This window comes from Temnothorax longispinosus, unplaced genomic scaffold (genome assembly GCF_030848805.1).
Source record: "Temnothorax longispinosus isolate EJ_2023e unplaced genomic scaffold, Tlon_JGU_v1 HiC_scaffold_21, whole genome shotgun sequence".
NCBI classification, from domain to species: Eukaryota; Metazoa; Arthropoda; class Insecta; order Hymenoptera; family Formicidae; genus Temnothorax; species Temnothorax longispinosus.
Window position 1 is genome coordinate 310,512 of NW_027270025.1, and position 27,856 is coordinate 338,367.

At 41.3% G+C, this 27,856-nt stretch overlaps 3 protein-coding genes across 4 annotated transcripts; all 3 read right to left on the minus strand.

Annotated features, from left to right (window-relative positions):
- Positions 1 to 2,656: 2,656 nt before the first annotated feature.
- LOC139823903 (uncharacterized) lies at positions 2,657 to 6,944 on the minus strand. The gene is made up of 2 exons (XM_071796376.1): positions 3,931 to 6,944; positions 2,657 to 3,710 (listed from the first exon to the last, which is right to left on the minus strand). The coding sequence occupies exons 1-2, from the start codon at positions 6,942 to 6,944 to the stop codon at positions 2,657 to 2,659; spliced, it is 4,068 nt and encodes a 1,355-aa protein (XP_071652477.1).
- A 3,296-nt stretch (positions 6,945 to 10,240) lies between these two features.
- On the minus strand, positions 10,241 to 12,439 carry LOC139823912 (proteasome subunit beta type-4-like). Of its 2 annotated transcripts, XM_071796388.1 has the most exons (5): positions 11,546 to 12,439; positions 11,120 to 11,279; positions 10,773 to 10,919; positions 10,504 to 10,702; positions 10,241 to 10,432 (listed from the first exon to the last, which is right to left on the minus strand). In XM_071796388.1, the coding sequence occupies exons 2-5, from the start codon at positions 11,203 to 11,205 to the stop codon at positions 10,343 to 10,345; spliced, it is 522 nt and encodes a 173-aa protein (XP_071652489.1). In that variant the 5' UTR covers positions 11,206 to 11,279; positions 11,546 to 12,439; the 3' UTR covers positions 10,241 to 10,342. The 2 variants fall into 2 exon arrangements, with proteins under 2 accessions (XP_071652489.1, XP_071652488.1); XM_071796387.1 differs by lacking the exon at positions 11,546 to 12,439 and having other exon boundaries at positions 11,120 to 11,507.
- A 9,878-nt stretch (positions 12,440 to 22,317) lies between these two features.
- Positions 22,318 to 26,660, minus strand: LOC139823913 (uncharacterized). Its single transcript, XM_071796389.1, has 6 exons — positions 26,631 to 26,660; positions 26,046 to 26,158; positions 24,937 to 25,104; positions 24,547 to 24,831; positions 23,850 to 24,075; positions 22,318 to 23,341 (listed from the first exon to the last, which is right to left on the minus strand). Exons 3-6 carry the CDS (start codon positions 24,937 to 24,939, stop codon positions 23,166 to 23,168), a joined length of 690 nt encoding a protein of 229 aa, XP_071652490.1. The 5' UTR covers positions 24,940 to 25,104; positions 26,046 to 26,158; positions 26,631 to 26,660; the 3' UTR covers positions 22,318 to 23,165.
- Positions 26,661 to 27,856: the final 1,196 nt, after the last annotated feature.

The window sequence follows — 27,856 nt, forward strand, 5'->3', positions numbered from 1 at the left end:
CCCTTGCGGCGTGTTGCTTTCGCTCGCGGTCGTTACCTCCGGTAGCCGCTCGGGCGAATATAGAATCAAAGTCCCTCGCGGCGTGTTGCTTTCGCTCGCGGTCGTTACCTCCGGTAGCCGTTCGGGCGAATATAAAGTCAAAGTCCCTCGCGGCGTGTTGCTTTCGCTCGCGGTCGTTACCTCCGGTAGACGTTCGGGCTAATATAAAATCAAAGTCCCTTGCGGCGTGTTGCTTTCGCTCGCGGTCGTTACCTCCGGTAGCCGCTCGGGCGAATATATAGTCAAAGTCCCTCGCGGCGTGTTGCTTTCGCTCGCGGTCGTTACCTCCGGTAGCCGTTCGGGCGAATATAAAGTCAAAGTCCCTTGCGGCGTGTTGCTTTCGCTCGCGGTCGTTACCTCCGGTAGCCGCGCTTGGGCGAATATATTCAAAATCCCTCGCGGCGTGTTGCTTTCGCTCGCGGTCGTTACCTCCGGTAGCCGTTCGGGCGAATATAAAGTCAAAGTCCCTCGCGGCGTGTTGCTTTCGCTCGCGGTCGTTACCTCCGGTAGCCGCGCTTGGGCGAATATATTCAAAATCCCTCGCGGCGTGTTGCTTTCGCTCGCGGTCGTTACCTCCGGTAGCCGCTCGGGCGAATATATTCAAAGTCCGGCGCGGCGTGTTGCTTTCGCTCGCGGTCGTTACCTCCGGTAGCCGCTCGGGCGAATATAAAGTCAAAGTCCCTTGCGGCGTGTTGCTTTCGCTCGCGGTCGTTACCTCCGGTAGCCGCGCTTGGGCGAATATATTCAAAGTCCGGCGCGGCGTGTTGCTTTCGCTCGCGGTCGTTACCTCCGGTAGACGTTCGGGCTAATATAAAGTCAAAGTCCCTTGCGGCGTGTTGCTTTCGCTCGCGGTCGTTACCTCCGGTAGCCGTTCGGGCGAATATAGAATCAATGTCCCTCGCGGCGTGTTGCTTTCGCTCGCGGTCGTTACCTCCGGTAGCCGTTCGGGCGAATATAAAGTCAAAGTCCCTTGCGGCGTGTTGCTTTCGCTCGCGGTCGTTACCTCCGGTAGCCGTTCGGGCGAATATAAAGTCAAAGTCCCTTGCGGCGTGTTGCTTTCGCTCGCGGTCGTTACCTCCGGTAGCCGTTCGGGCGAATATAAAGTCAAAGTCCTTTGCGGCGTGTTGCTTTCGCTCGCGGTCGTTACCTCCGGTAGCCGCTCGGGCGAATATAAAGTCAAAGTCCCTTGCGGCGTGTTGCTTTCGCTCGCGGTCGTTACCTCCGGTAGGGCGAATGCACAAAAATCCAAATGTGTGTGTGTGTGTGTGTGTGTGTGTGTGTGTGTGTTATCTAAAATATATAAAGTCCTCTCGCGGTCGTTACCTCCGGTAGACGTTCGGGCTAATATAAAATCAAAGTCCCTTGCGGCGTGTTGCTTTCGCTCGCGGTCGTTACCTCCGGTAGCCGTTCGGGCGAATATATTCAAAGTCCGGCGCGGCGTGTTTGCTTTCGCTCGCGGTCGTTACCTCCGGTAGGGCGAATGCACATTGTTCGAGAGCACGCGGTAGCGCGAGAAAGCGCGAGGTAGAAGACGACCACAAAAAAAGGGGACAAGCACAGAATTGAAAAATAACTAAATATATTCAAAAATGTATAAAGTACAGTTATTTACAGTCTTTCCTTTTAGCCAAGGAAGCCGTGAAGCGCGCACAGAGGCTACGACAAGCAAGGCGGCGAAGCGTGTTCGAAACGCGGAATAACGAAAGGCGGTATGCAAAGCGGCGTACGAAAAGCGGTTTTACTGAGATCGGCAAGCGAAATCGGTTCCGCGGCGCAGCGGCGGTCCTTTATCGTCTCGGAGACGAGCCTCCCTCCAAGCTAATTGCCGATGATTTCAGGGAGGTGATTGGCCGTCGGAGTCCTGCGTCATGGAGCCGACGTCACCGGTTTCACGTGGCGACCCGACGGGGTCGTCACCTGTTTTCGAGTGCTTTGTATATAGCATGGATTGTTCTTTTGTTCTAGCGTTGTTGTTTGACTTTATTATTGAAAACAATGTTAAAGTTAGAAAGCTAATCACGAAAGATCCATGCTATACTGAATATTACCGAATTCTTTAGCGACATTTGACGCGAATATGAATTCTCGCAAGCGTGCATGCGCTGATATTCAGCCGAACGCAATTGCTTCGCGATGATTATTGCGATCTCAAACATTCCCGCCCGCCTCGTCATATGTTGACGAAACGAGACGGTGCGCTCGCTGAGGCGAGCGCTGTCGCGGCGCGACGTATCGAGTGGCGATCGATTAATGGTCTCGATCCCGGCGCGAGTGCGAGCGGCCATGTTGCGAGGTGTGCGGCTGCGCATTGTCATAACACGCGACGATCTCGAGCGAGAAACATATTTCGTGCGATACATATGTTTCCGTGAATATGTTCCGTCGGTATGTGCATGGTGCTGAAACCGGGAAAGTGAGGTGATGTAACGCGCGAGTGAGTGGAGTTAGGCTGACGGCCGAACTCACTGATTTCGTGACGTGCACGTGGCACGTTGGCGGAAGGACAATTGTAACAATTACGTGAAGTGACGCGCGATAAAACGTAATAACGCGAAAAGACGGACGGTGAGGAAAGCGCGAGCGATTCTACGCGAGAAAGCGAGGGCTGTTCGGTGGCTCACGTATCCTCGACGGTGGTGGTGGTGTCGGCGGCCCCAGGAAGCAGCACCAGTTTGACAAGGGGCCGGACGAATTCGGAGGCGGCCGTGCGGACGGTCACCACTCGAACGACGCCGTCGTCTCCAGGATGCAGCTTAACGATCCGTGCGAGAGGCCATCGATTCGGCGGCGAGATCTCGGCCCGGATCAGGCACAGCCTGCCGACCTCAGGAACGTCCTCAGCTGTCAGCCACTTTGGTCGAGACGCGAGGTGCTGAATGCATTCGCGCGACCACCGCTGCCAGAAATGATCGCGCATCTTCTGCACCAGGTGCCATCGAGACAAGGAATTGTCCGGCCTTTCCTCAAGTGACGGCTCAGGAGCCGCCAGCAGCGGTGCCCCGATGAGGAAGTGCCCCGGCGTCAGTGCTGAGACGTCGTCAGGATCATCAGAGAGTGCGTGTAGTGGCCGAGAATTTAGGCACGCCTCAACCTGAGCGAGGAAAGTGGCCATTTCCTCGAAGGTGAGGGTCGTCTCGCCGATGACTCGTCGCAGGTGGAACTTGGTGGATTTCACCGCCGCCTCCCAGAGTCCGCCGAAATGCGGTGCGGCTGGAGGATTGAAATGCCACCGAGTTCCGTAGGCGGAGGCATCGTGAGCGATGCGCCGGCCGTCGGATGACGACGCGCGGAGAAGATTTTTTAATGCCCGGTCCGCTCCAATGAAGTTGGTGCCGCAGTCGGAGTAGATGTCCGAACAGAGCCCTCGGCGTGCAGTGAAGCGACGGAGGGCGGCCAAGAACGCCTCCGTCGTGTAGTCGGAGACTACCTCCAGGTGCACCGCTTTGGTGACGAGGCACACGAAGACGGCGATGAACGCCTTGTGCGCGCGGTGTCCTCGCCCCTTGGTCGTGCGGATATGGATCGGGCCGGCGTAATCCACGCCGGTTCGTTGAAATGGACGCGCCGGAGTGACCCGTGCCCGAGGAAGACTGCCCATCGGTGGTTGCGGAGTGGCGGCTCGCCATCGGGTGCAAGTGACGCACCGATGCAGCAGCCGTTTCACCACGGCTCTGCCTCGTGGAATCCAGTGGCGGAGCCGGAGAGTACCGAGCGTAAGTTGCACTCCGCCGTGGAGTGTTCGTCGGTGGCAAGACTCCACGAGCAGGCGAGTGAGCCAGGACTCCGAGGGAGCTATCATTGGATGGCGTTCGTCGTCCGGAATCAGAGCGTGTTTGAGTCGCCCTCCGACTCTGAGCACGCCGTGGTCGTCGAGGAAGGGACTCAGCCCACTTTGCAAGTGGGCTGCGGTGCGGCACAGTGCGGCCGGCGGTGACGGCCCTGATTTCCTCCGGATAGTGCAGTGATTGCACCATTCGAAGCCAAAGGACGTGTGCCGCGTCGAGTTCTTCCGGAGTGAGTGTTGGCGCCCGATCGTCCGGGCCGTGATCGTTGGTGCGGGAGGTGGTGCGTCGCCATCGTAGGCACCACGCGGTGACTCGCAACAGTCGGTGCAGTGACGAGAATCGAAGGAGCGTGTCGGGCTCCGTGTCGATCCTTCCGACGGCGGCTTGCACGACGGCCTTCCGTTCCGGCATCTCCGCGTCGGGGATCTCGTCGCTCTCGGCGGGCCACTGGGTTCGGTCCTCCCGCAGCCACGGTGGACCCGTCCACCACAGCGGATGGCCGATCAGCTCGCTGGGCGCGATCCCCCGGGAAGCGCAGTCGGCCGGGTTTTCTCGTCCAGGAACGTGCCGCCACTGGGCCTCGGGGAGAGTTCGCTGGATCAGCGATACCCGGTTGGCCACGAACGTCTTCCACCGGGATGCGTGACCCCTGATCCAGTAAAGTGTCACCCGGGCGTCGGACCAAAGGAAGATCGGTGCTGTGGACAAGCGTAAAGTGTCGCGAGCGTGTCGCGTTAATTTAGTGAGCAGTGCGGCCGCGGACAGTTCGAGTCGAGCGAGGGACACCTGTCGAATCGGGGCTACCTTGCTCTTTGCCATGAGCAAGTGCAGTGTGGCGGAACCGTTCCTCGTGACGCGGAGGTAGACGGCCGCGGCGTAGCCTCGCTCGGACGCGTCGGCGAATCCGTGGATCTCGACTCTTGAATCCGCTCCGCTGTCGAGCCAGCAGGTCACGCGAACGAGTTCAAGCCGCGGAAGCTCCTCCAGGAAGCTCCCCCATTGTTGAGCGTCGGCCGACGGAAGAGGGGCGTCCCAGTCTAGCCCCTTCAGCCAGGTGGACTGGATGAGGATTTTCGCTCGGATCACGACGGGGGTGAGCCACCCTAATGGATCAAACAAGCGTGCGGTTTCCGAGAGGACGCGCCTCTTAGTGAACACGGTGATTGCGCGCGGACGAATCGCGAAGGAAAATTCGTCTTCCGTCGGGTGCCAGCGGAGGCCGAGAGTGGAGTGACCGTCTGTTTCCCACACGTGGAGGGCGCGTTTAAGGCGGTGCTCCTGCGGGATGCCGACGAGAACGTCTTCGGAGTTCGCGGCCCACTTGCGTAACGGAAACCCGCCCGCCGTGCAGAGTTCGCGCAGTTCGGTTTGCACGGCAACCGCGTCGTCGATAGTGTCCGCTCCGGTCACGACATCGTCCACGTATCGGTCGTCCTCGAGAGCGATCGCGCCACGCGGAAACCGAGCCCCCTCGTCTTTGGCGAGTTGCAGGAGCGAGCGAATCGCGACCCACGGTGAGCACTTGAGGCCGTAGGTGACCGTCGTCAGGCGGAGAACGCGCACGAGTAGTTCGACGGCACTTCGCCACAGGATCCGCTGGTGGTCACGATCTTCCGGGTGGACGATGATCTGGCGATACATCTTTTCGATGTCTGTGATCATCACGTAGCGGTGCCGACGCCAACGCAAGAGCACGTCAGCAAGTGCCGGCAGGAGATTTGCGCCTGCGAAGAGGTGGTCGTTGAGCGAGTCTCCGGAGCTGGTGCGTTGCGAGCCATTAAACACTACGCGAAGTTTGGTGGTAGTGCTGGCTTCTTTCAACACGCCATGGTGTGGCAGGTAGCACACGCCGCGAGTTGTGTTCTCGTCCGACGGTGCTACGGCCTCCAAGTGCCCGAGGTCCTCGTACTCACGCATAAACGAGCGGTAGAGTTCTCCGAACCGGAAATCTCGGGCGCACTTGCGTTCCATGGCCGTGAGCAGTCGCTCAGCGGGCTTGCGGGTCTCGGCGAGGTGCTTCGGCGTCGAGGCGAACGGCAGTCGGACGACGTACCGGCCAGCGGGTGTGCGCTCGTGGGTGCGTACAAAGTGTTGCTCGCACTCCTCTTCCTCGGGAGTGAGCGCGACGGAGGCGGGAGGCTCGCTCTCTTGCTCCCAGAAACGGCGGACCAGCTCGGCCAAGTCATGGTCGGCGGTACACTGGAGTGAGCTGTGGTGACAGTGGAGGGTCGCACCACACCCCCCTGAAAGAATCCATCCCAGGATGGTTTTCTGAGCGATCGGCGTTTGCGGTTCGCCTCGGCGGAGACCATCCTCCAGGATGGTCGAGCACACCTCGGCGCCCAGCAGCAGCTCGACTGGGTCGTTGGCGGCGAAGCGAGGGTCGGCCAGAGGAAGCCCTCGGAGGTGAGGCCACGAGGTGCGGCAATTATTTGCGGCGCCCTGGTAGAGCGAGAGACGCGGAAGCACGAACGCGACGGCGGTGAGAGTGGCTCCGGTGGTCTTCGACTTGATGGTCAGGGACACCTTGCCTCGCGTGGATCCCGACTGGGAGCCGCCGATGCCGAAGATAGACACTCGCGTGCGCGATCGCGATAGGCGTAGTCGCTGCACCAGGGACTCCGACACGATCGACACTTCGGAGCCCTGGTCGATGAGCACCCGAACCTCATGAGGATCTCCGTGCCGATCGGCGATAGTCACGCGCGCGGTCGCGAGGAGAATCGCCTTACTGTCGTCGGTCTTTCCGACGGCGGAAAGCGTGCTGACTTCCGCGTGGGGTGCCGTCGTGGAAAAGTACGCGTCGTGTAACATCAAGTGGTGCCGCGCGTTGCACGTGAAGCAGTTCCGGGTTGACTTGCACTTCGCCACCTGATGATTGCCGAGACAATTGAAGCAGAGCTTATTAGTCTCGACCACTGTCTTCCTCTCGCTGGCCACCTTGGCCTTGAAGTCGGGGCACCCCATGAGCGAGTGCTTCCCCTTGCAGAGCGGACACTGAGAAGGCTCGGAACGCTTCGCGACGTGAGTTTTCGCGGACCGTGATTGTTCACTCGCGGGTTTAGTGGTCTTTGGATTCGCGGCGTTTAACGTGAGAATCCGTTTGTTGATGAAGGTCATCAACGTAGCGTGAGTCGGCGGCTCGAAGGAGTCTCCCGAGGAGGACTCCCATTCCAGACGCGTTCGCGGGTCAAACAGTTCGACTACGAGGTGATTAAAAAGGTCCATGCCGTGCGAGTCGATGGGCCTTCCGATGCTCTCTTGCGCATTGACGGCGGACGTGACGGCGTTCTGGACGCGGCTGAGTTCGTCGGCGGTAGCGGCTTTCATCTTCGCCACGGCGGTAAACGTGGCGAAGTTGGAGCGTATCAGCTCTCTCTTATTTTCGTAGTGCTGGCAGAGCAGCTCCCACGCACGATCGTAATTTTCGCCCGTAATCGTTAATGATTTTATTATGTTTTCAGCCGGCCCCTTGAGGCATGAACGCAGATAGTGCAGCCGTTCGACTTTCGAGATGGACGACTGCTCACCGATCACAGATTTAAAGAGATCACGGAAGGATGGCCAGTCCTCGTAGGAACCCGAGAATTCCCGTAATTGGATACGGGGCAGCGAAGTTCGTGACGCGCGGTCGTTACCGTGCTCCACCGGCGCGGAGGCTTGCGCGTGCTTGCGGCGGTCGGCCTCGCCGGACAGGACGCTACGCTGCTGCACGTAAGCCATCTCGGCGGCCTCGAGTAAGTCTGATTGAGCGTACTCACTTTCAGCGTAGCGGCTCGAATCCTTGTAGCAGTTTCGAATGAGGTCGTGCTGACTCTCGAACTTTGCCCACAGGTCGTCGAGGATGCGAATGCGGGTCTCGATGGCGGCGAGGGTGATGTTCGCTTGCCCCATCTTCTTCAGGTTCTCTTCGGCTCTTGAGATGCGCTTGAAGAGTTCGTGTTGGCTGCTGACCATGTTGCTCTGGTCGAGACTCATGGTTGTCTTCTGTTGGAGGAGGCACTCCCGAACTCGCGGTTGCCGGCGATGATCCGGCTCGAAGGACCAAAATGTTCGAGAGCACGCGGTAGCGCGAGAAAGCGCGAGGTAGAAGACGACCACAAAAAAAGGGGACAAGCACAGAATTGAAAAATAAACTAAATATATTCAAAAATGTATAAAGTACAGTTATTTACAGTCTTTTCCTTTTAGCCAAGGAAGCCGTGAAGCGCGCACAGAGGCTACGACAAGCAAGGCGGCGAAAGCGTGTTCGAAACGCGCGGAATAACGAAAGGCGGTATGCAAAGCGGCGTACGAAAAGCGGTTTTACTGAGATCGGCAAATCGGTTCCGCGGCGCAGCGGCGGTCCTTTATCGTCTCGGAGACGAGCCTCCCTCCAAGCTAATTGCCGATGATTTCAGGGAGGTGATTGGCCACCGACGGCCTACGTCACCGTGCATACGTCACAGTGCCAAGTGACGATTCGAACCGGTCGTTACATATTTTCGAATGCGTTGTTTATAGCATGGATCTTTCCTTTGTGTGAGCGCAGATGAGTCGTTTGGAATGTCGAACAAAGCTTGACCTTATTATTGAAAACAATGTTAAAGTTAGAAAGCTAATCACGAAAGATCCATGCTATACTGAATATTACCGTCTGAATATTACCGAATTCTTTAGCGACATTTGACGCGAATATGAATTCTCGCAAGCGTGCATGCGCTGATATTCAGCCGAACGCAATTGCTTCGCGATGATTATGCGATCTCAAACACACATAAATCCAAATGTGTGTGTGTGTGTGTGTGTGTGTGTGTGTGTGTGTGTGTGTGTGTGTGTGTGTGTGTTATATAATATATATAAAGTTCTCTCGCGGTCGTTACCTCCGGTAGCCGTTCTGTCTAATATAGAATCAAAGTCCCTCGCGGCGTGTTGCTTTCGCTCGCGGTCGGATCTCAACAACGCGAATTAACAGGAATGTTGATTGGAGATGCCGGATATCCTTGTCTCCCATTTCTTTTGACACCCTTTAGAAACCCACAGAATGAAGAAGAACAGAGGTAAAGAGAAGAAAAGAGAGTAATTGTAAATAAATTTGACCATAGAAAGATAGAAATTAGGCAATGAGAGAACAATGCGATTATTAGTGCGTGAAAAGTCAGAAAGACAATTATTTAATATTTGTAAAAAGATATAAGCGCGAATGTTTAAGCCGACTCCGCTTTAAGTCATCTTCAACGATGTAACAAAGTGAAAAATAAAAGTTTATATCTCATGCTCCATATTTGTTTTGCTTCTTGATGGTGTGATCAGAACGCCTTACAAATAGAACCAGAATAGAAAGTCTGCGATTACGTGATTTTATTTTACACTTTGTGACATCGCTGAAGATAGCTTAAAGCGGAGCCAAAAACGTTCGCGCTTATGTATCTTTAAAAATATTTAATTATTGTCTGTTTGACTTTTCACGCACTAATAACCGCGTTGTTCTTTCTTTGCCCAATTATTATCTTTCTATGGTTAATTTTCGAGAAACCTAAATTTAATTGTCGTTTAATTTAAATTTTAATATGTCGTTTAAAAGTATTTAGTATTATATAATAAGAGTATATAATAAATAATATATTTCATTACATACAGATATAATGTAATTCAATCACGAACGAGGATGGTTGTTGAGAGAACGTTTGGAGTTTGGAAGAGACGATTTCCTTGCTTAGCAAGAGGATTGTCTTTAAAACTTATTACCTGTACAGCAGTTGTTTCAGCTTGTGCAGTTTTGCACAATTTATCCTTACAATTTAAAGATATTCTCCCAGAAGATCCAGATGATGATGCAATTGTAAATGATGCAATTGAAAATGTTGAAGAATTGCATCATAATGATCCTCATTGGCAGCCTGCTGATGGTTTTCTTGTTAGACAGAACGTAGTTCGAAATTTGTTCCAGTGATTTACGAACAATATCCTCTATTTTACATTTCCATGCGTTTGTTGCCTTGCAAAATCCATTGTGATCTTAGAGAGAATTCACACCTTGGCAGAATAGCAGAAAGCAGAAAAGCAGCAGCCAATCAGGACTTGAGCTGATAGTAAGCATACTACAGTATGCATGCACAGTACATTCTGCTTACTACTAGCGCAAGTTCTGATTGGCTGCTGCTTTTCTTTCTGCTATTCTGCCAAGGTGTGAATTCTCCCTTAGACCCTCATCTAAGAAATAATTATTCTCCTCTAAAAAAAAAATATATATATATATATATATATATTAATTTCCATATACGTTTTAATGTTGCAAGTATTATGCCGAGTTTCTACGCGTAAAAATAAATATTAAATAAAATATCTGTTATTATAACGAAGATTATTAGTATGGTTACTGGAAATAATATTTTCTTATCCTTACATGTATATATATAATGCAAATAAATGTATAATTGATGAAAACTTGTTTTAATTTATTCATTAAGAGAGAATCGATCTTCACCATGGACGCTTTTATTATAACTTATTTTAAAGGAATAAGAAAACATAATTTTTTACAAAGCAGCAGGTCCCCAAAAACTGTCTAAAGTTAGAGGTCCTTGTATTTCGACTCCTTTTTCTTTTGTGACAATGCCAAGATGATACTAAAAAACAGAGCAGATTGTTGACAATACAATTAAAATTATTAATTACACACGTACGAATTTTAGTTTACCTTTGGGAAAGATCTTGCGTCTCTGTAGAAAAGAACTTGCATTACTTTGTACAGAAGTTCGATAGCTTCCTCCTTATTCATTTGGTTATTATCCTCGTAAGCTTTTCTCAATATAGGCGTTGCCATGTAAGCACCATATCCAGTCGCAATAACAGGATCGTTGTAAGCTGTCCCAAGCTTATCCACAGTTCTTAAAAATCTGAAAAGGCAAAACTGCGATTTACGATGTACTTGAAGACACGAAGTGTGTTGAGGAAACGCACACTTACGGTTCTCCATTTTCCAAACCAGCAATAATAAAATTGTTCAAAAACGGATCGAAATTTGATCGTCTGTTATACATGACACGCGTTAGCCAGCAATGCAATGCCTTTGGCTTTAAACTAAATCCATCATCCAAGCATTGCTCCTCAAGACTGAAACAAAAGTGTTGACGTAAATTAGCGCTTTTGACACTTATTGGAAACTCTAATGTATTCTTATATCGTACAATAACTTTACAAAACTTTTATTAGTTTATTACATAGCACTCTACGTAATAAACTAAGATGTATTATTTGAAGAATATTAAAGACATGTAAAAAAAAAAAAAAAAAAAAACTATGCTGAGACTCACATCTTTCTTTCCACATAGCTCTTGATGCACTGAAAATCTGCATAATCTCCAGACGTACCAAGGATGATGTTATCATTAACTTTCATAAGACGTTCCAGATTTCTGTAACGAGCGAGCGATCCGTAAGATCCTAGGATGTCTGCCGCTATAATAATTCCATCTTTGAATTGTATGCCAATGACAGATGTGCCAGTTGTTATAGAAGACATGTAAATAATAGAATGAGTTAAAGTAAGCACTTATCATATCTTCATACCATTTCGGAAATTTATCTAGTACCAGTCTTAAGTATTTTGAGTTTCACTTTACTTTGTCGCTCTGTAAAAGAGAAGATGACATGCAAGATTTGCATCATCACAGGAATGTACAGAGAAACTTTAAACTAAGCGGATGGAAACGTTTGTAAATTATCGGATGAACACGTACTATGATTTTTGAAACCAACGGTGCCGTACTCGCTGCTGGGAAAGTGATAAAATGCGTTGCCACTTCTGGAACTCCCTGATGGAGTCGCGGTCGTCGGAATTCCTGGCTTCGGCCTGTCCGCTGTCTCTCTCTCTCGCTCTCTCTTTCGCACTCGCTTCCTCTGCTCTTCCTCGTCGTTCTCGGCTACTCGTCTCTCACATCGATCACTACGCACTTTCCTCGTCACACCTCCTCGCCTTGAGTATCGGCGACTCGAGTTTACTCGTCGTACCTCCTCAGAGGGAAAACACCACCACTGCACCCGTCGCTCTCTTTAAGGTTAATCGTCGCGATACACGACGCGATGATGACGGCCATGACGCGCGACGGCGAGAATGACGCAATCCCGACACTGGAATATCACCACTAATGTAGCACATAACCTGACAAAACCGTCTTAAGTCGACTATTTGGTCGACTTGAGCAAGACTGGCTCAAGACAAATCTTAAGTAAGAACTTAAATGCCATTTCGCAATCCTCGGTAAATTCTTGTAAATCTTTATCACGATTGGTCAAAAAGCTTGGATTCCCGAACATTGCCGAACATTGCTCTCTTTAAGGTTAATCGTCGCGGTACATGACGCGATGATGCTCGTCGTACTTCCTCGGAGGGAAAACACCACCACTGCACCCGTCGCTCTCTTTAAGGTTAATCGTCGCGGTACACGACGCGATGATGCTCGTCGTACCTCCTCGGAGGGAAAACACCACCACTGCACCCGTCGCTCTCTTTAAGGTTAATCGTCGCGATACACGACGCGATGATGCTCGTCGTACCTCCTCGGAGGGAAAACACCACCACTGCACCCGTCGCTCTCTTTAAGGTTAATCGTCGCGGTACACGACGCGATGATGCTCGTCGTACCTCCTCGGAGAGAAAACACCACCACTGCACCCGTCGCTCTCTTTAAGGTTAATCGTCGCGATACACGATGCGATGACGGCCACCGGCCACGGCGAGAATGACCACAGAACATATAAGAGAATGACGCAATCCCCGGTAAATTCTTGTAAATCTTATTATCATGATTGGTCAAAAAGCTTGGATTCCCGAACATTGCCGAAGCCATATTCTTAAGCACAGACTTCGTCAAGACGATCTTAAGCTCAAAACTTGTGTTCTCAAGATTTATCTATGCATGTAAAGCCGTCTTCAGACGGTTTTCGATCTTAAGACCGTCTTGGCCAAGATCATGCTTAAGACAAATCTTGAGCAACGTCTATGAATTCCGCCCCATGCTTCTTCTTTATCTTTTAAGGTTGTCGCATCACTTTTTTTTCTTTCATAATATGTGAATATTTCGACAAAATTCGTAAAAAATATTTTTTTTCTGCATCAGTGTAATGTTTCTTATTAGTTGCCATTATTTTTTAATTTTATTTATATTTCACTTATATTTTTCACTGTCAATAAAATTGATACACGAATAATGAAACGTATAGACATGCAACTTGTAAAATTATTAGGCCGAATACTCAACGTAATATTCCATTGGTTGATACATCAGAAAAATTCCGAAGATTGCCGAATGCAAAATAAGATTGTCTTAAGCACTAACTTCATTAAGAAAATCTTAAGCAAAAAGAAGTACCAATTTCTTTATGAAGACGGTCTTATTTTGAAACTATGAATACATGATATCTTAAGTCAAACTTATACAAATAAGATGATCTTAGTTAAGATCATCTTAAGCCAATACTTGAGAAGGGACTATGAATACCGGCCTGAGTGAGGTAGCCTGTTTTGTAGCCCATGGTCAAGATCATAGGTTATGTTTACGAATGTTAATGCGTTCGTAATATGCTAGCAAGGCCTATTGCACACGACATAGGGTCCGTTCCGTTTCACGCATATGCGCGCATTTATCTATAGCATACGTAACGTTTACTATAGAAAATGCGCGCATCATGCGTGAAACGCAACGGACCGATAGACTACGTTTACACGGCCCAATTTACGCCGAAGTTATAACATCGATGTTATAACTACTAACGTTAAATGCTGTGTAAACGCTCTTTTATGACGAAATTACTACATCGATGTAATAACTTCGTCGTAAAAGAGCGTTTACACGGTATTTAACGCCAGTAGTTATAATATCGATGTTATAATTTTGGCGTAAATAGAGCCGTGTAAACAGTCATATGCTACATATCCAAAGAACAATACCGTCTACACCAATGACCATCCAGGAGTGCATTACTTTTCACGCATAATGCGTATTATTTAAGCTATAAGCGGGGAGCACACACTTCTGCACAACGCATAATGCGTAAGCATAAGAAAATTGATTGGTTCATACACATGTGCATAAGGAAATAGACCAATCAGTTTTCTTATGCTTACGTATTATGCGTTATGCAGAAGTGTGTGCTCCCCGCTTTAAGTCAATCCAGACGAACTTGCATAACGCATAAACATAAGCATAAGAGATTTGATCGGTCCATATGCATGTGCATAAGGAAATAGACCAATCCGTTTCTTTATGCATATGGTTATGCACCTATGCAAGTTTGTCTGGATAGACCTTTAAGCTATATCCACAAAAACTTGAATAAGCCCATAAACATAGCATAAGAGAATTGATTGGTCCATATGCATGTGCATAAGGAAATAGACCTATCCGTTTCTTTATGCATATATGATTATGCACCTATGCAAGTTTGTCTGGATAGACCTTTAAGGTAGAAGCACATAAAATTGCAGAAGTCATGAGCAGAATGCAGAAGCTATATGCGCATGCGCTATGGTGTCTGCATTCTGCCCATGGCTTCTAAATTTTCAATCTACATAAAAATACATAATGCATAGTTTATGTCGATTGGAAATTCAGAAGCCATGGGCAGAATGCAAATACCATAGCCGCCATAGCGCATGCGCATATGGCTTCGGCATTCTGTCCATAGCTCCTGCAATTTTAAGCGGGGAGCACACACTTCTGCACAACGCATAAGCGAGGAGCACACACTTCTGCACAACGCATAAGCGGGGAGCACACACTTCTGCACAACGCATAAGCGGGGAGCACACACTTCTGCACAACGCATAATGCGTAAGCATAAGAAAATTGATTGGTCTATTTCCTTATGCACATGTGTATGGACCAATCAATTTTCTTATGCTTACGCATTATGCGTTGTGCAGAAGTGTGTGTCCGGGCCCTTCAGCGGGGAGCACACACTTCTGCATAACGCATAATGCGTATGCATAAGAAAACTGATTGGTCTATTTTTTTATGCACATGTGTATGGACCAATCAATTTTCTTATGCTTACGCATTATGCATTGTGCAGAAGTGTGTGCTCCCCGCTTTAGCAAACTTTTAACTTTTATGGCGACAGTGACTGGCAATCGGCAATCAGAAACAACATTTTTCAACTGGCAGTTGCCATAGTTTGCGACGTATTGTAAAACCGGCTTTAAGCCAACTAGTGTTCCTTTCGCTGATTGGCTCCACCATTTCCCGATCACAGCTTACAGTTCTTTGGTGGGAGTGAGACAAAGCTATAAGTGGGAATGAGACAAAGGGCCTGAGCAGAATGGACTGACTTATAATTTAAGACAATGTTTTATGCAAATAAAATAAGTTTTCTTATGCTTACGTATTATGCGTTATGCAGTAGTGTGTGCTCCCCGCTTTAAGGTCTATCCAGACAACCTTGCATAGGTGCATAATTATATGCATAAAGAAACGGATTGGTCTATTTTCTTATGCACATGCATATGGATATGACATGGACCAATCAATTCTCTTATGCTTATGTTTATGCGCTATGCAAGTTTATCTGGATTGATCTTTAGAGGCATACAGGAGTGCAACCGCTCACTGAGCCGCTAACAATAAGTAGCAATTAAGTGTGATTGGTTGGATTCAAAAGTAAGAACCAATCACATTCAATTGCTATTTAGCGGCTCAATGAGCGGTCGTGCTTCTGGATGCCCCCATTGTCTACTTCACTCATTAGGTGCATACAGGAGCACTACCGCTCACTTACAGCGAATTCGGGCGTTTGCACTAGTGCACACTAAATGCGCACTAATTAAAGTCGCTTAAATACACGTTCAAAAACATTTTAAGGTTAATCCAGACAAACTTGCATAGGTGCATAAGCATATGCATAAAGAAATGGATTAGTCTATTTTCTTATGCACATGTATATGGACCAAGCAATTTCCTTATGCTTATGTTTATGCGCTATGCAAGTTTGTCTGGATAGACCTTTAAGGTCCGTTCCGTTTCACGCATATGCGCACATTTATCTATAGCATACGTAATGTTTACTGTTTAGTGAATAAAACAATCGTATAGATGCGTACAAAGATTATTTTACTAGCTAAGAAGTATTTTAAGAGATATTTAAGATGATCTATAAATAAAAATTGCCTAAAAATAAGCCTTAGTGCGCACTCGGTGTGCACTAGTGCAAGCGGCCGAATTCGCTATTAGTAGCTAAGTAGCAGTTGAATGTGATTGGTTGGATCCAAAGTTAAGAACCAATTGGATTCTCTTGATACTTAACAACTCAATAATCGGTCGTACTCTTGGATGCACCCGTTGCTGGATATATGTTAAGCCCTGTGTCCATGATGCTAGAAATCGCTCCGAGATCTCGGACGGAGAAAAAATTGACCAATCACATTTCAATAATTCGGCAATTGACCAATGCGATTGGTTAATTATTTCTCCGTCCAAGATCTCGGAGCAATTTCTAGCACGAGGACACAAGGCTTTACATATAAATTTAAGCATATGTAAATTTGAAACGTTAGGGCCAGCGCACATTGCCGTAGCGTCATATACGCCTTTACGTGAGAATCTTGCGTTACACGACACGCAATTCAATCTTAGGGTGCGGTTACATAGGCTGATATTTTCCGCGTAACGTGTATCGCGTAACCAATCAGAGACATTCCGCGTTTTTTATTACGCGGAATTGAATGTCCTTAGTTCACATGGGCCATTTTTTCCGCGTAACGCGTATCACGTAACCAATAAATTACGACGTTTGACATTTCTGTTGGAACATTCTAAAAGAATGAACGATATGATTGGTTACGCGATACGTGTTACGCGGAAAAAATGGCTCATGTGAACTAAGGACATTCAATTCCGCGTCACAGAAAACGCGAAATGTCTCTGATTGGTTACGCGATACGCGTTACGCGGAAAATATCAGCCTATGTAACCGCACCCTTACGCCACGCACAAAGAAAAACGTAACGTAATTAGTCTTTTACGTACGTTACGTTACGCTTTTCTTCGTGCATTGCCATAAAATTGGCTTGCGTGTCGCGTAACCCAAGATTCTCATGTAAGGCAAGACGCTACGGCAATATTCGTGCGCTGGCCTTTACGTGTAGTGCTATCCTTTAACATAAAATAGCTACGTTGAACAGTGAACGTTAAGTGTATACATTTGAATATATCCAGGAGCACGACCATTTACTAAACTGCTAAGAAGGAGGGAGGGAAAGAGGGAGGGAGGGAGGAAAGAGAGAGAGAGAGAGAGAGAGAGAGAGAGAGAGAGAGAGAGAGAGAGAGAGAGAGAGAGAGAGAGAGAGAGAGAGAGAGAGAGAGAGAGAGAGAGAGAGAGAGAGAGAGAGAGAGAGAGAGAGAGAGAGAGAGAGAGAGAGAGAGAGAGAGAAAGGTTTCTTTCTCTTTGTCATACATACAGACCGCCATGTTCTTAGTTGTACGGAATTGGGACCCACTAAAAACATTTAAGGCCATTACACGTAACTAAGTTTTAAGCTGAGTTTCCACTGAGCGCGTCACACGTCGTGTCATCCAAGTTAACCAATCAAAACATCCCATTTTGATCCCGTCACAAGTAATGTAATAAAATGGGATGTGTTGATTGGTTAACTTGTAATGACGCGACGCGTGACGCGCTCAGTGGAAACTCAGCCTTAGTCGTAATCGTAAAGCCATAAAAAAATAGACCAATCACACTCGATTATTCTTCGAGCGCAAGGAGAATAATACACTGTGATTGGTTTATTTTCTTACGGCCTTACGATTATGGCTAAATCTTTGTTACGTGCAATGGCCTTTACTGTTACATAGATATAGTATATACAGTAGCGACTGTATATACTGTGTTTATGTAACCATCAATATCTTTTTAAGCATAATTGACACAATAAATTTTTTTTAAGGGTTGAAAGTTCTAACAACTTAATTTTGACTGCAATAAAACTTCTCCAACATGTCACATATTGTAGTCATAATATGCCAAAATTACATTAAAATAACACTTTTGCCACTTTAATTGTAAATTTCTCAAAATTGTGACGTGATAAAGCAATTTGGCAATCGGGATCATATTTAGAGTCTAAAAAGCTAAGAAACGATTATTTTCATTCTTGTGCCAAAAAAAGTAATTTTTTGTTGAACAGTGTTATTATCACATGTAATGCTCGATGTGAAGCCTGTCTGATATTTATTTGTGCATATGTCTATTAATTTTAATCTTGATTTAATTTAGTCTTTATTTTTTTAACTTTTTGAACTAAAAAAAGTTAAAGTATAAGTTAAACCAAGATTAGAGTTAATCTACATTTAAAAGGGCCATTAACTGTACCTTCGGTTAACCGACGTTCAACCGTTGGTGAAACTGGCCCTAATAGAAATAAACATAAGAAGGCTTCGGTTAAATACTATTAATTGTTATGTGCTTTAGATCTAAGTTTAACTGCTTCATGTCCATTTCTACCAATGTAAATTAACTTTAATCTCGGTTTAACCTACTTCCTACCTTTTTCTAATTCTTAGAAAAGATAGAAACTAGAAGATAGAAACTAGACTAGAAAAAGATAGAAAGTAAGTTAAAATTAATCTGCACTGAATAGAAATGGACATCAGTCTGTTAAAGCCTACTAGTTTCGTTCAGGAATAATTTACATAGTTTTATTTTATATGTACGTTCTGGCACATTATTTGCGAAAAATGTCATAATATATGTTATGTAATCATCATAAATATTACGTGAAAATTACCTATCTTATTATTGAAGAAAATTAATTCTTTATTACAATAAATTCGTTATTTATTAATATTGTTTTTTGGAAATAATCTTTTACATTTAAAAAACAATTATATTTAATTTAAAAAAAAATAAAATCGTATATCAATCGACAGGATTATAAAAATAAAGATTTAGATATTTGAAATATTGTTGAATATATGATTATTGAATATATGACTTTTACTTCCGTTTAATTTTGCCACTTATAATATTATGGATCTGTGTTCTAATTTGAGCAACAGTTCGATTCTTCAAGCTCTTATTTTTTTCCTTTGCGAGGGCCATTTTCTTGCTAGATGGCAACTGTTTACTGGCAATTTCTGTTGGAAATTCTTCAAATAGTGCGTCATATTCTTCTTTTGTCCAAGGCCTTCTTTTTGTTACACCAAATGGAGATGTTGCAAAATAAATCAAATATTATTATTAAAATTAATAATATTTCTTCTTGTTCGATAATTTGAATAAAGAATGACAAAGAACAATGATCCACTCGAATTTAATATAAATTTCCATTTATATTAACGTATCAGATTACTTCAAAGCTCTTTTTAGAGTATTGAAACTTTTTTAAATTAAAAATAAAGTAATAAGTCATAATTATAATATATAGAAATTATAATGTGTGAAAGTTTCTAAAATTGATATAAGTTAAGATGTTCCTGCTAATACAAACCACTAATAAATGCAGATCTTTGCACGTTAAAATATCTGTTTAATATCTCTGTAATATGCACTGCAATCCAATAAGTCTTCTTGGAATTAGTTTCGACTCGGATCTTCTGCAGCCAAAGGATGACTGATAACAGTGGGAGACTTCGTCTCTGCAACGGTCTTATTGTAACGGTTGATGTCCTCACAATAATGTAATCCAAACAATTAATAATATTTTCTCCTCGTAAGATCCGTTACTGCAATCTCACGCAGTACAAACTAGTGAAATAAGTTCACGGGACGAGCTGAATTTGATTACCGGAGTAGCACTGCATCTCGAGATTGCAATAACATTTTGCGAGAAGAAAGATTATTGATTGTTTGGATCACCTTGTTTTGCGTGTGTGTGTGCAATAACATTTAGCGAGGAGAAATATTATTGATTGTTTGGATCACCTTGTTTTGCGCGCGCGCGCGTGTGTGTGTGTGTGTGTGTGTGTGTGTGTGCGTGCGTGCGTGCGTGTGTGCGTGTGTGTGCGTGTGTGTGTGGTGTGTGTGTGTGTGTGTGGTGTGTGTGTGTGTGCGTGTGCGCGTGCGTGTGTGTGTGTGTGTGAATGTCGATTGTCATAAAAAGACCGTTGCAGAGACAAGAAAGCCTACTAATTTTCTTGTTATCAGTCATCCTTCGGCTGAAAATGATCTGAGTATAGGTCAAAACTGGAAGAGAGAGAGAGAGCGAGAGCGAGAGCGAGAGCAAGAGCAAGAGAGAGAGAGAGAGAGAGAGAGAGAGAGAGAGAGAGAGAGAGAGCGAGAGAGAGAGAGAGAGAGAGGGGGGGGGGGAGTAAGATATAAAAAAAATTGTGAAACAAAAAATTTATTTGTGAGTATGTGTTGTAAGCATAAGTTGGTAACTAATTGTAAATAATGTTGATTTTGATTCTAAGCGACTCTCTTTATCATATAGTTTACTTTTAATTATTTTTAATTATAAATACTCTTCTCATGCATAGAAACATTAATATAAATTATAATAAGCGTCCAAATATACACCCCGTTGAAAAGATCCAGATGGAAATCCAGATGGTAATCTACATGGATAACTAGATAAATATATATGTGGATTCCTATGGATTTCGGATGGTTTTGTATGGATTTCCTATGGTTATCCAGATGGAAAACCGTATTAAAAAGGTACAGATGGAGATTCATATGGTTATATATATGGCTAACCATATAGATTTCTACCTGCATCCCAGGTCGGATTTGTATGGTTTTCCACCTGATTATCCACATGTATAACCAGCTGCATTTTTTGGATGGCAGTTTATATGGTTTTTCACATGGTTTCCATATAATTTCTCATATAATTTTCCACATGGTTTTCTATATCGTTTTTTGACAAAACAATTCACTATTATCAACGTTTTTTTTTAAATAAAATCCAGGTTATTAGATAAATATTGTCAAAATCAACATGGATATCCAAATGGACTGTTACAAAAAGTAAATGATTATCCACAAGTTTTTTACAAAATACAGATAGATTTCCATGTAGATTTTGATAAAATTCTCTTAGCTATGATGGATTTTATAAAAATTTTGTCGATATTCTGGTACAAAAATCTACGTGGATCTTGTAAAATGTATAATACATTAGATATTCAATGATATTTTATTTGTAAAAATTCTACTCTTTATCGTAATATGATATTTAAAAAATCTAATATTGAAAGTTTATTTTTTCATATAAGTATTTAATGACTTAACTTAAACTTTACATAATATACATAAGTTATACATAATTATTAAATGTGTAAAATACAAATATAAAATAATAAATATAAAATTATTAAAATACGTAAATGTTATTATGTAATACATGATATTATGTAATACATAATTAATATAATATAAAATATGCAGTTTATTAGATCTAAAGTATACATAGTCCTACAAATACAGCATTGACTTTTTGACAGCATTACAATTTTTTTTTTCAACGAGAAAGTACTAAGAAAACGTTATTAAACAATAAAAACTTTTTTAACATTAACATTATTAACATCTTTACACATAATTTTTTCACTTGTAGTTTATGAATACATTTTCTAAAAACAATTTTTCATCCAATTATTTATTTTATTCTGTAAAATTTTTTACCGATTTTTACATTTATCTGTACCAATGCATATTGGGTATACCTGATATATACTGCTGTCGGTGAACAGTCATGATAACACACAATTTTTCAACATTTCTTGTTTCTAAAAATTCAACAATGGGGTTAATATTCATAATTTTTTTTATGCTTGTAAATTCTTCAGAGAAACAGTTTTCTACGTTTATTTTTTTATATACAGTGTATTCATTATTGTTAGCGTCATCAACGATAAATTGTTGTATGTGGATAAAATGACCGTTCACCGTTTGGGCAAATGAATTATCGGATCGATAACAAACATTATTTGCAAACTTGAATAAACATTTATTTTTTACCATTCTTCCGTATGCCCTAGTACGCTCTATCTGCACACGAGTGTTATGTCAATAATTATCGGACACCCTGTATAGAACTTATTTTTTTTAGTTTTTCTTCGAAATTGCTTACGCAATCTTCTTTGCTTTATTTGCTTGCATTTGATGCAAATAAAAAATACCCAGTTTCGAAAAATTTTAGATATTTTAATCTCTATTTTGAGCCTTAAGGGTATTTCCGGACATGTAAATTTTTCGAAACTGTAGGTATCTTAGTTTTACGTCAAACGCAAGCAATTAAAGCAAAGAAATTGATTGGGTAACGAATTTTGAAAAAAAATTTTTTTTTGTTGCCCTCAACATTGCAAACTTCAGACACATTACTTAGTTTTATTAAATTGCTTTTATTATTGTATTATATTGTATTACTTCTATGTATACTTTACTAAAATTCCATTTAGAAAATAAAATTAAACATGTCTTTTCTTTTATCACAAATAATATATACAGGGTGATAATTATTGACACAACGCTCGTGTGCAGGTAGAGTGGACTAAACTGAGTCGAAAAGTTCTTTACCATTTTGCAATTTTCGCAATAGTTAACGAGTTATTAATTATTGAAAATTACCAATTTAGCCCAGTCTACTGCTAAATGCAAGCGCGTGCCGAGATACAACCGTCCAGCGTCATCGTTTCCAGGATCGAAAAATTGTTTTCTGCAAATGGCAAGAAATAGGCCTACATAGCCCGTAGGCATTATGTCTACGAGCGGCGGTTTTGAGCTGTGATTGTTCCCCTATTTCTTGTTATTTGTAGAAAACAACTCCTCGATCTTGGAAACAATGATGCTGGATGGTCGTATCTCGGCACGCGCTTGCATTTAGCAGTAGGGCTAAATTGGTGATTTTTAATAAATAATTAATAACTTGTTAACTATTGCGAAAATTGCAAAATGATAGAGGACTTTTCGACTCAGTTTAGTCCACTCTATCTGCACACGAGTGTTATGTCAATAATTATCGGACATCCTGTATAAAACTTATTTTTTTTAGTTTAATCAAAATTACTTGTAATTGAAGATAATATATGGTTTTGTAGGACTCATTGTTTTCGAATAATATTGAAATTGATGATGAAATTTTTAACAGCAGTGAAGAGGATGAAAGTTACAATGAAGTTTTAGATGATAGTCATAACATTCCGCAACGGTTTACAAGATTAATACAAATGTTGCAGGAAGATGATACAAATGAAACTATCAATACAAATTTTGTTGTAAATAAAGCCAAAATATTGTTAGCGATTTTAAAATTTTCATCAGAGTACGGTTTATCAAGTTCGGCTACAGCAGATCTTTGTAAAATGTTAAATACTTTTGTCGCTACACTAATATATATGTGTGTATTAAATATACTAATTTTTCTCATTCTGGATTTGCTAACGCTTCCCTTTTTTTTTTAATTTCTTTTCTTGCGATACCTTTTACTTGGTTTATAACCTCCGTTAAGGCAGGATTTTTTTCTCTCTTAACCCATTCATCCAGTTCAATTTTGCGGATGTTCTTATTCTTCTTTTTTTTAATGTAATACCGCATGCATACTAAAATAAACATATTTTATTACATTTTCATAAGTACAGTATTAAGGTGGCTTCAGAGACTTTTAAATACAAGATATTTAAATGAATTAAAGAACGTTTGTATTATTGATAGAAAAAATTTCAAGGAAGGTCAACGACCAAAATTCTGAGAAAATAAATTATAAATTTCAATTATTTTCTATAGGTTGTTATAAGACACTCAATTATTTTACAATAATTAAATTACATTTTAATGCATACAAAAAATAAAACTGAAAAAAGTTGGAAGTGTAAATTATAAGTTACGAGAAATGTAATAGAACATTGAAAATAAAGTTAAGGAGCAAGTGAAAAAATTATATGCGTGATATAATATGCGGGAGAATATCCAGTACTTGCATAATAATTATTATTATACATAAAAATATTTTTATTTAAATTTAACATTAACTATTGTTACTACTAGAAGCACCAGACGTTGAAGTCACCTTAAGAATTACTATTATTATACAAAATTTTACATTCTTACCATCTATAACTTTATCTTTTGCAGGGCTAATCGCTGTACATAAATTGCGTCCATTAGGAGTTTTACAATTCTTATCGGTACTAACACACCGACTTAATAACTCAGTGTTGTTATACATGTTTCGCAGTATATTTTTGGCGAACAACCTTTCCGTTTTTGATCGAAGACATTCTGTCCAGTCGTGTACAGTACAAGAAATGCCTTCGGCTAAATAAATCATTTCTATCTGTAAATTAAATACACATATTGTCAACATATCGTATTAACATATTATTAATGTTGCTTTTGCAAAAAGATTTTTACAAAAAATTTTCAAAAAGTATGTAAATATTTAAGGAAATTATCGATTAGGCAAACACAGTTTCTTGATTTTTATAGAACTTGTAACATTTTTTACTTTGATGTTCTTCAGAATACATTCATCCTTAAAATCCTACTTTAGTAAGTGTGTGTATGTAAGTGTACACACTCTCAAAATCCGAACAAATGAAATGTCACTGACTCAAATCATGCCAGAATTAAGCCTCAGTAAGCTTTTCAAGTAGAAATATTAATCATTCATATTTAGAGAATATGTAAAAAAAAAACAATTTAGAAAATACATCATTCATATACAAACACTCACTGAAGTAGAGTTTAAAAAATGAATGGGAGTGATATTCAGAGTCAAAGTAGTTTAAGTTCTAAGAATATTTACTTCTTCCCCATCTTCATCTACTTTTATCCATTTGTCGCCAAATAACATTTTCTCTTCCTTCTTTCCATCGTTTGTTCTATTTTTCTTCTCTTTTTTTTCTTTTTCTGTTTCTTTTTCCGAATCTGTAGCATCATCTTCCGATTTGCTTCCAAATTGCTTTTTTTCCGTTCTCGCCTTTTTGTTACTCTTTTTTTCTGTTTTCTCGATTTTTCCGTCTTTTTCATCTTCTGATTCTGTATTTTTCCGTTTCCTATTGTCTTTCTTTTCCTTTATCTGTGCATTATTCTATACAATAATTGAAATAAGAGAGGTTATTGAAATAAATAAAAAAGGTCAATTATAATTATGTGAACACTATAGTAGGTAGTTGTAAGTAGTAAAAATACGTACCATTTTATTCTTTTTTATTTTATTGTCTGTATCACTTTCTTTACAGTTTTCATTTTGTGTTGAACTATTATTAAATAATTGCTTGCTCAAGTGTTTTATACTTTCGTGGAAGGGATAGTTTTTACTTTTTTTGGGAGTTACATCCTCATTTATTGGAAAAGATGCTGCCTACAAATTTAATAAAATATTACTTGTAAAAAATAATTGCATTCTTTTTTAAATATATATTAAATATAAAAAATATATTATGGGTATTTTAAATGCATTTATAAAGATAAATATGCAGGTTTTATTGTCCAGATTTCTTTATTAATATATTAACTACTAAAAGGACTTTTACAGTAGAAATTTTTTTCATTTTAAATATAAAATTTTTTTAGTAAATTGAAAAAGTAAATTGATTATTTTACTTATAAAAAACCATGGGGTAAAATGGACAATTTTCCTTTACTTAAGTTCAACAAATATGATAATAGCTAAAATATGATTGCTTTACGTAGGCCTACTTTTCCCTGGTGCACTCGTTGCTTTGATGCTCTTTTTTTCATTACACAATTTAAGCTTATCATACAACCTGGTTGAAGCTATTTAATACTATTCAAGTCGACTTTTATAGTTTGTGATTTGCTGTATAACGTAAAACTCATAATTTTTTAATAAAATGAAACAATTTTTATTTATTTCAATCAAAAAGGAAGACTAAAAAATAAAAAATATTGTAAAAATATTGAGTATATCAAGTAACTTGATACAAATTTTAAAAAGTTACGTAGACATATTTTGGACACGTATGAGGTGATAAAAATCCCTTATGATTCAAACAAAGGGATGATTTACTTTTCTTCGAGGTCTACTTTGCCCCATGTTTCCTGCATTAATTAATTATGAATAAACAATTTGGACTTGTAATAATTTGTATACATTATTGTTGTACAATTGTAATTGACTAATATACTTTTCAGAAGCATAATGTATTTTGCGCACATATTAACCATTATATAAATAATATTTTACTTAAAAGAACTTTTTAAGATAAATTTTTAATAAATTAACTTGTTTTAACCATTTTCTGAGTGAATTGTTTATTAAAAATAATTAGTTATTTTTACCTCAATAATCGAATCATTCTTGCATGGCAAATCATTCCATTTATTTGGCGATTGAATAAATGTGTTGTTTCCTTCGTTTGGCAGTTCATTCCATGTCTTTTGAGATTGTGGTGCTATACAAGAACAAAATACATATTTTTTAAATTCATGTCACATATAACTATAAATTTCTTTGAATTTATTCTGATAATTGTATTAATCATTAACATGCAATTATATATTATTTTTCAAGGAGAGTGCACGGTCTCCGAGTCATAAATTTTGCTGAACTCAAAGAATATTGTTTTTGGATGAAATTTATGGCACTCATGACTGCCTCTGAAGGTTTAGTTTAATAGGCTATAAAATTACTCTTATGAGTATTAAGTGAAGATTTACGTGACTGTCATCAGATATAACAGATAAGAGGTTGTAATATAATTACGAGCCTTGAGTATTTAATGGATTACGTGAATACTACCAGATATGGCCTTAAAACTTTGGTCTAGTTACTTTGATAAGTCTTTATATTTTATTTTTAGTTACATTTATGCAATCCTATCATTACCCGGAGCCTGTACACTCTCGTTTTTAATCTTTACATACTTGTTAATGGAGTCGATTTGTTGCACTTTTCAAATCCATCAATAAAAGATTTCTAAAAATAATTTTTTGTGTATGCAAGTGTATTTAAATGAAAGATCAGTTTATATAAATTTGTTTATAATAATATATCTGATTTACGTAACTTAGACTACGTTTACATGGTGCAGAATGTGCATCATATGATGTATCATTTAAACCCATAATAGTAATAGATGGCTTGATTCTCCATACCTCTTTTACTTACAAGTACTTATAGGTTTAAATGAGATTTCACAAAACACATTCCGCTCCAAGGCTCTTTATGGTATCTTAAAAATGCATGATATTGTATAAATAAACATACGGTAGACAGATGTAGATAAAATAAAAGTTAATTTAAAACATTTTCTAATATAGAAGCTTATATTGTATTGTGCACTCCTATGATAAAACAACTGAATCAAAATGAACTATTTGGTATCATATTATTCCAATCAGATGATGCAAAAAATATCGTTTCTTATCCTTACTGATAACAACTGTCGTACGTTTGCTCTTTCTGGGGAAGTATCACTTTTTGCTATTGATGATCCTGCAACGTCCGTCTCTTTGGCACCAAGTACATCTTTCTTTATTTGCAAACTATTTTTATGACTGGGTAATTGTACCGATTTACCTGCATGATGCAACAGATGTCAGAAATTTTTGTATGATTCATTCGCATTTAATATATTTTATTTTTCTTTTTTTGCAAATTAATAAATTAAATTATTTACCTTTATGGCTTATGTCTTCTTCATTAGATAAAAGTAACTTCATCTGTAGTCGTTCATTTAGAATTTGTAATGTATTCAATCTTTCGTTCACGTAATTATATTTAGTTTTCAGAGAACTATTCTCTTTCTGCAATTTTTCAACTTTGCATAGCAATTTATCATATTCATTTTTACTGACCATGGAACTGCTACTCATGGCGGATAAATTGGAATCTTGTTTATTTCCTAAAGTAGAATCTACTGTTCTATTTATAAAAGTTTCCATTTTTCTTTTCAAAATTTCTTCTTGAGCAGCTTTTTCAGCTGCTGCGATTTTGGCCTGTTTCTAAAAAAATTTTGTTAAATTTTTTACATAGAATCTTTCCATCAACTTTTAATTTTTAGTACAGTACATCTGAGGGCTCAGACGAAAAATATACACAGAGATTATGCTACAATTAGGTTTTTCGTAAAAAAAAATAAAAAATTTCA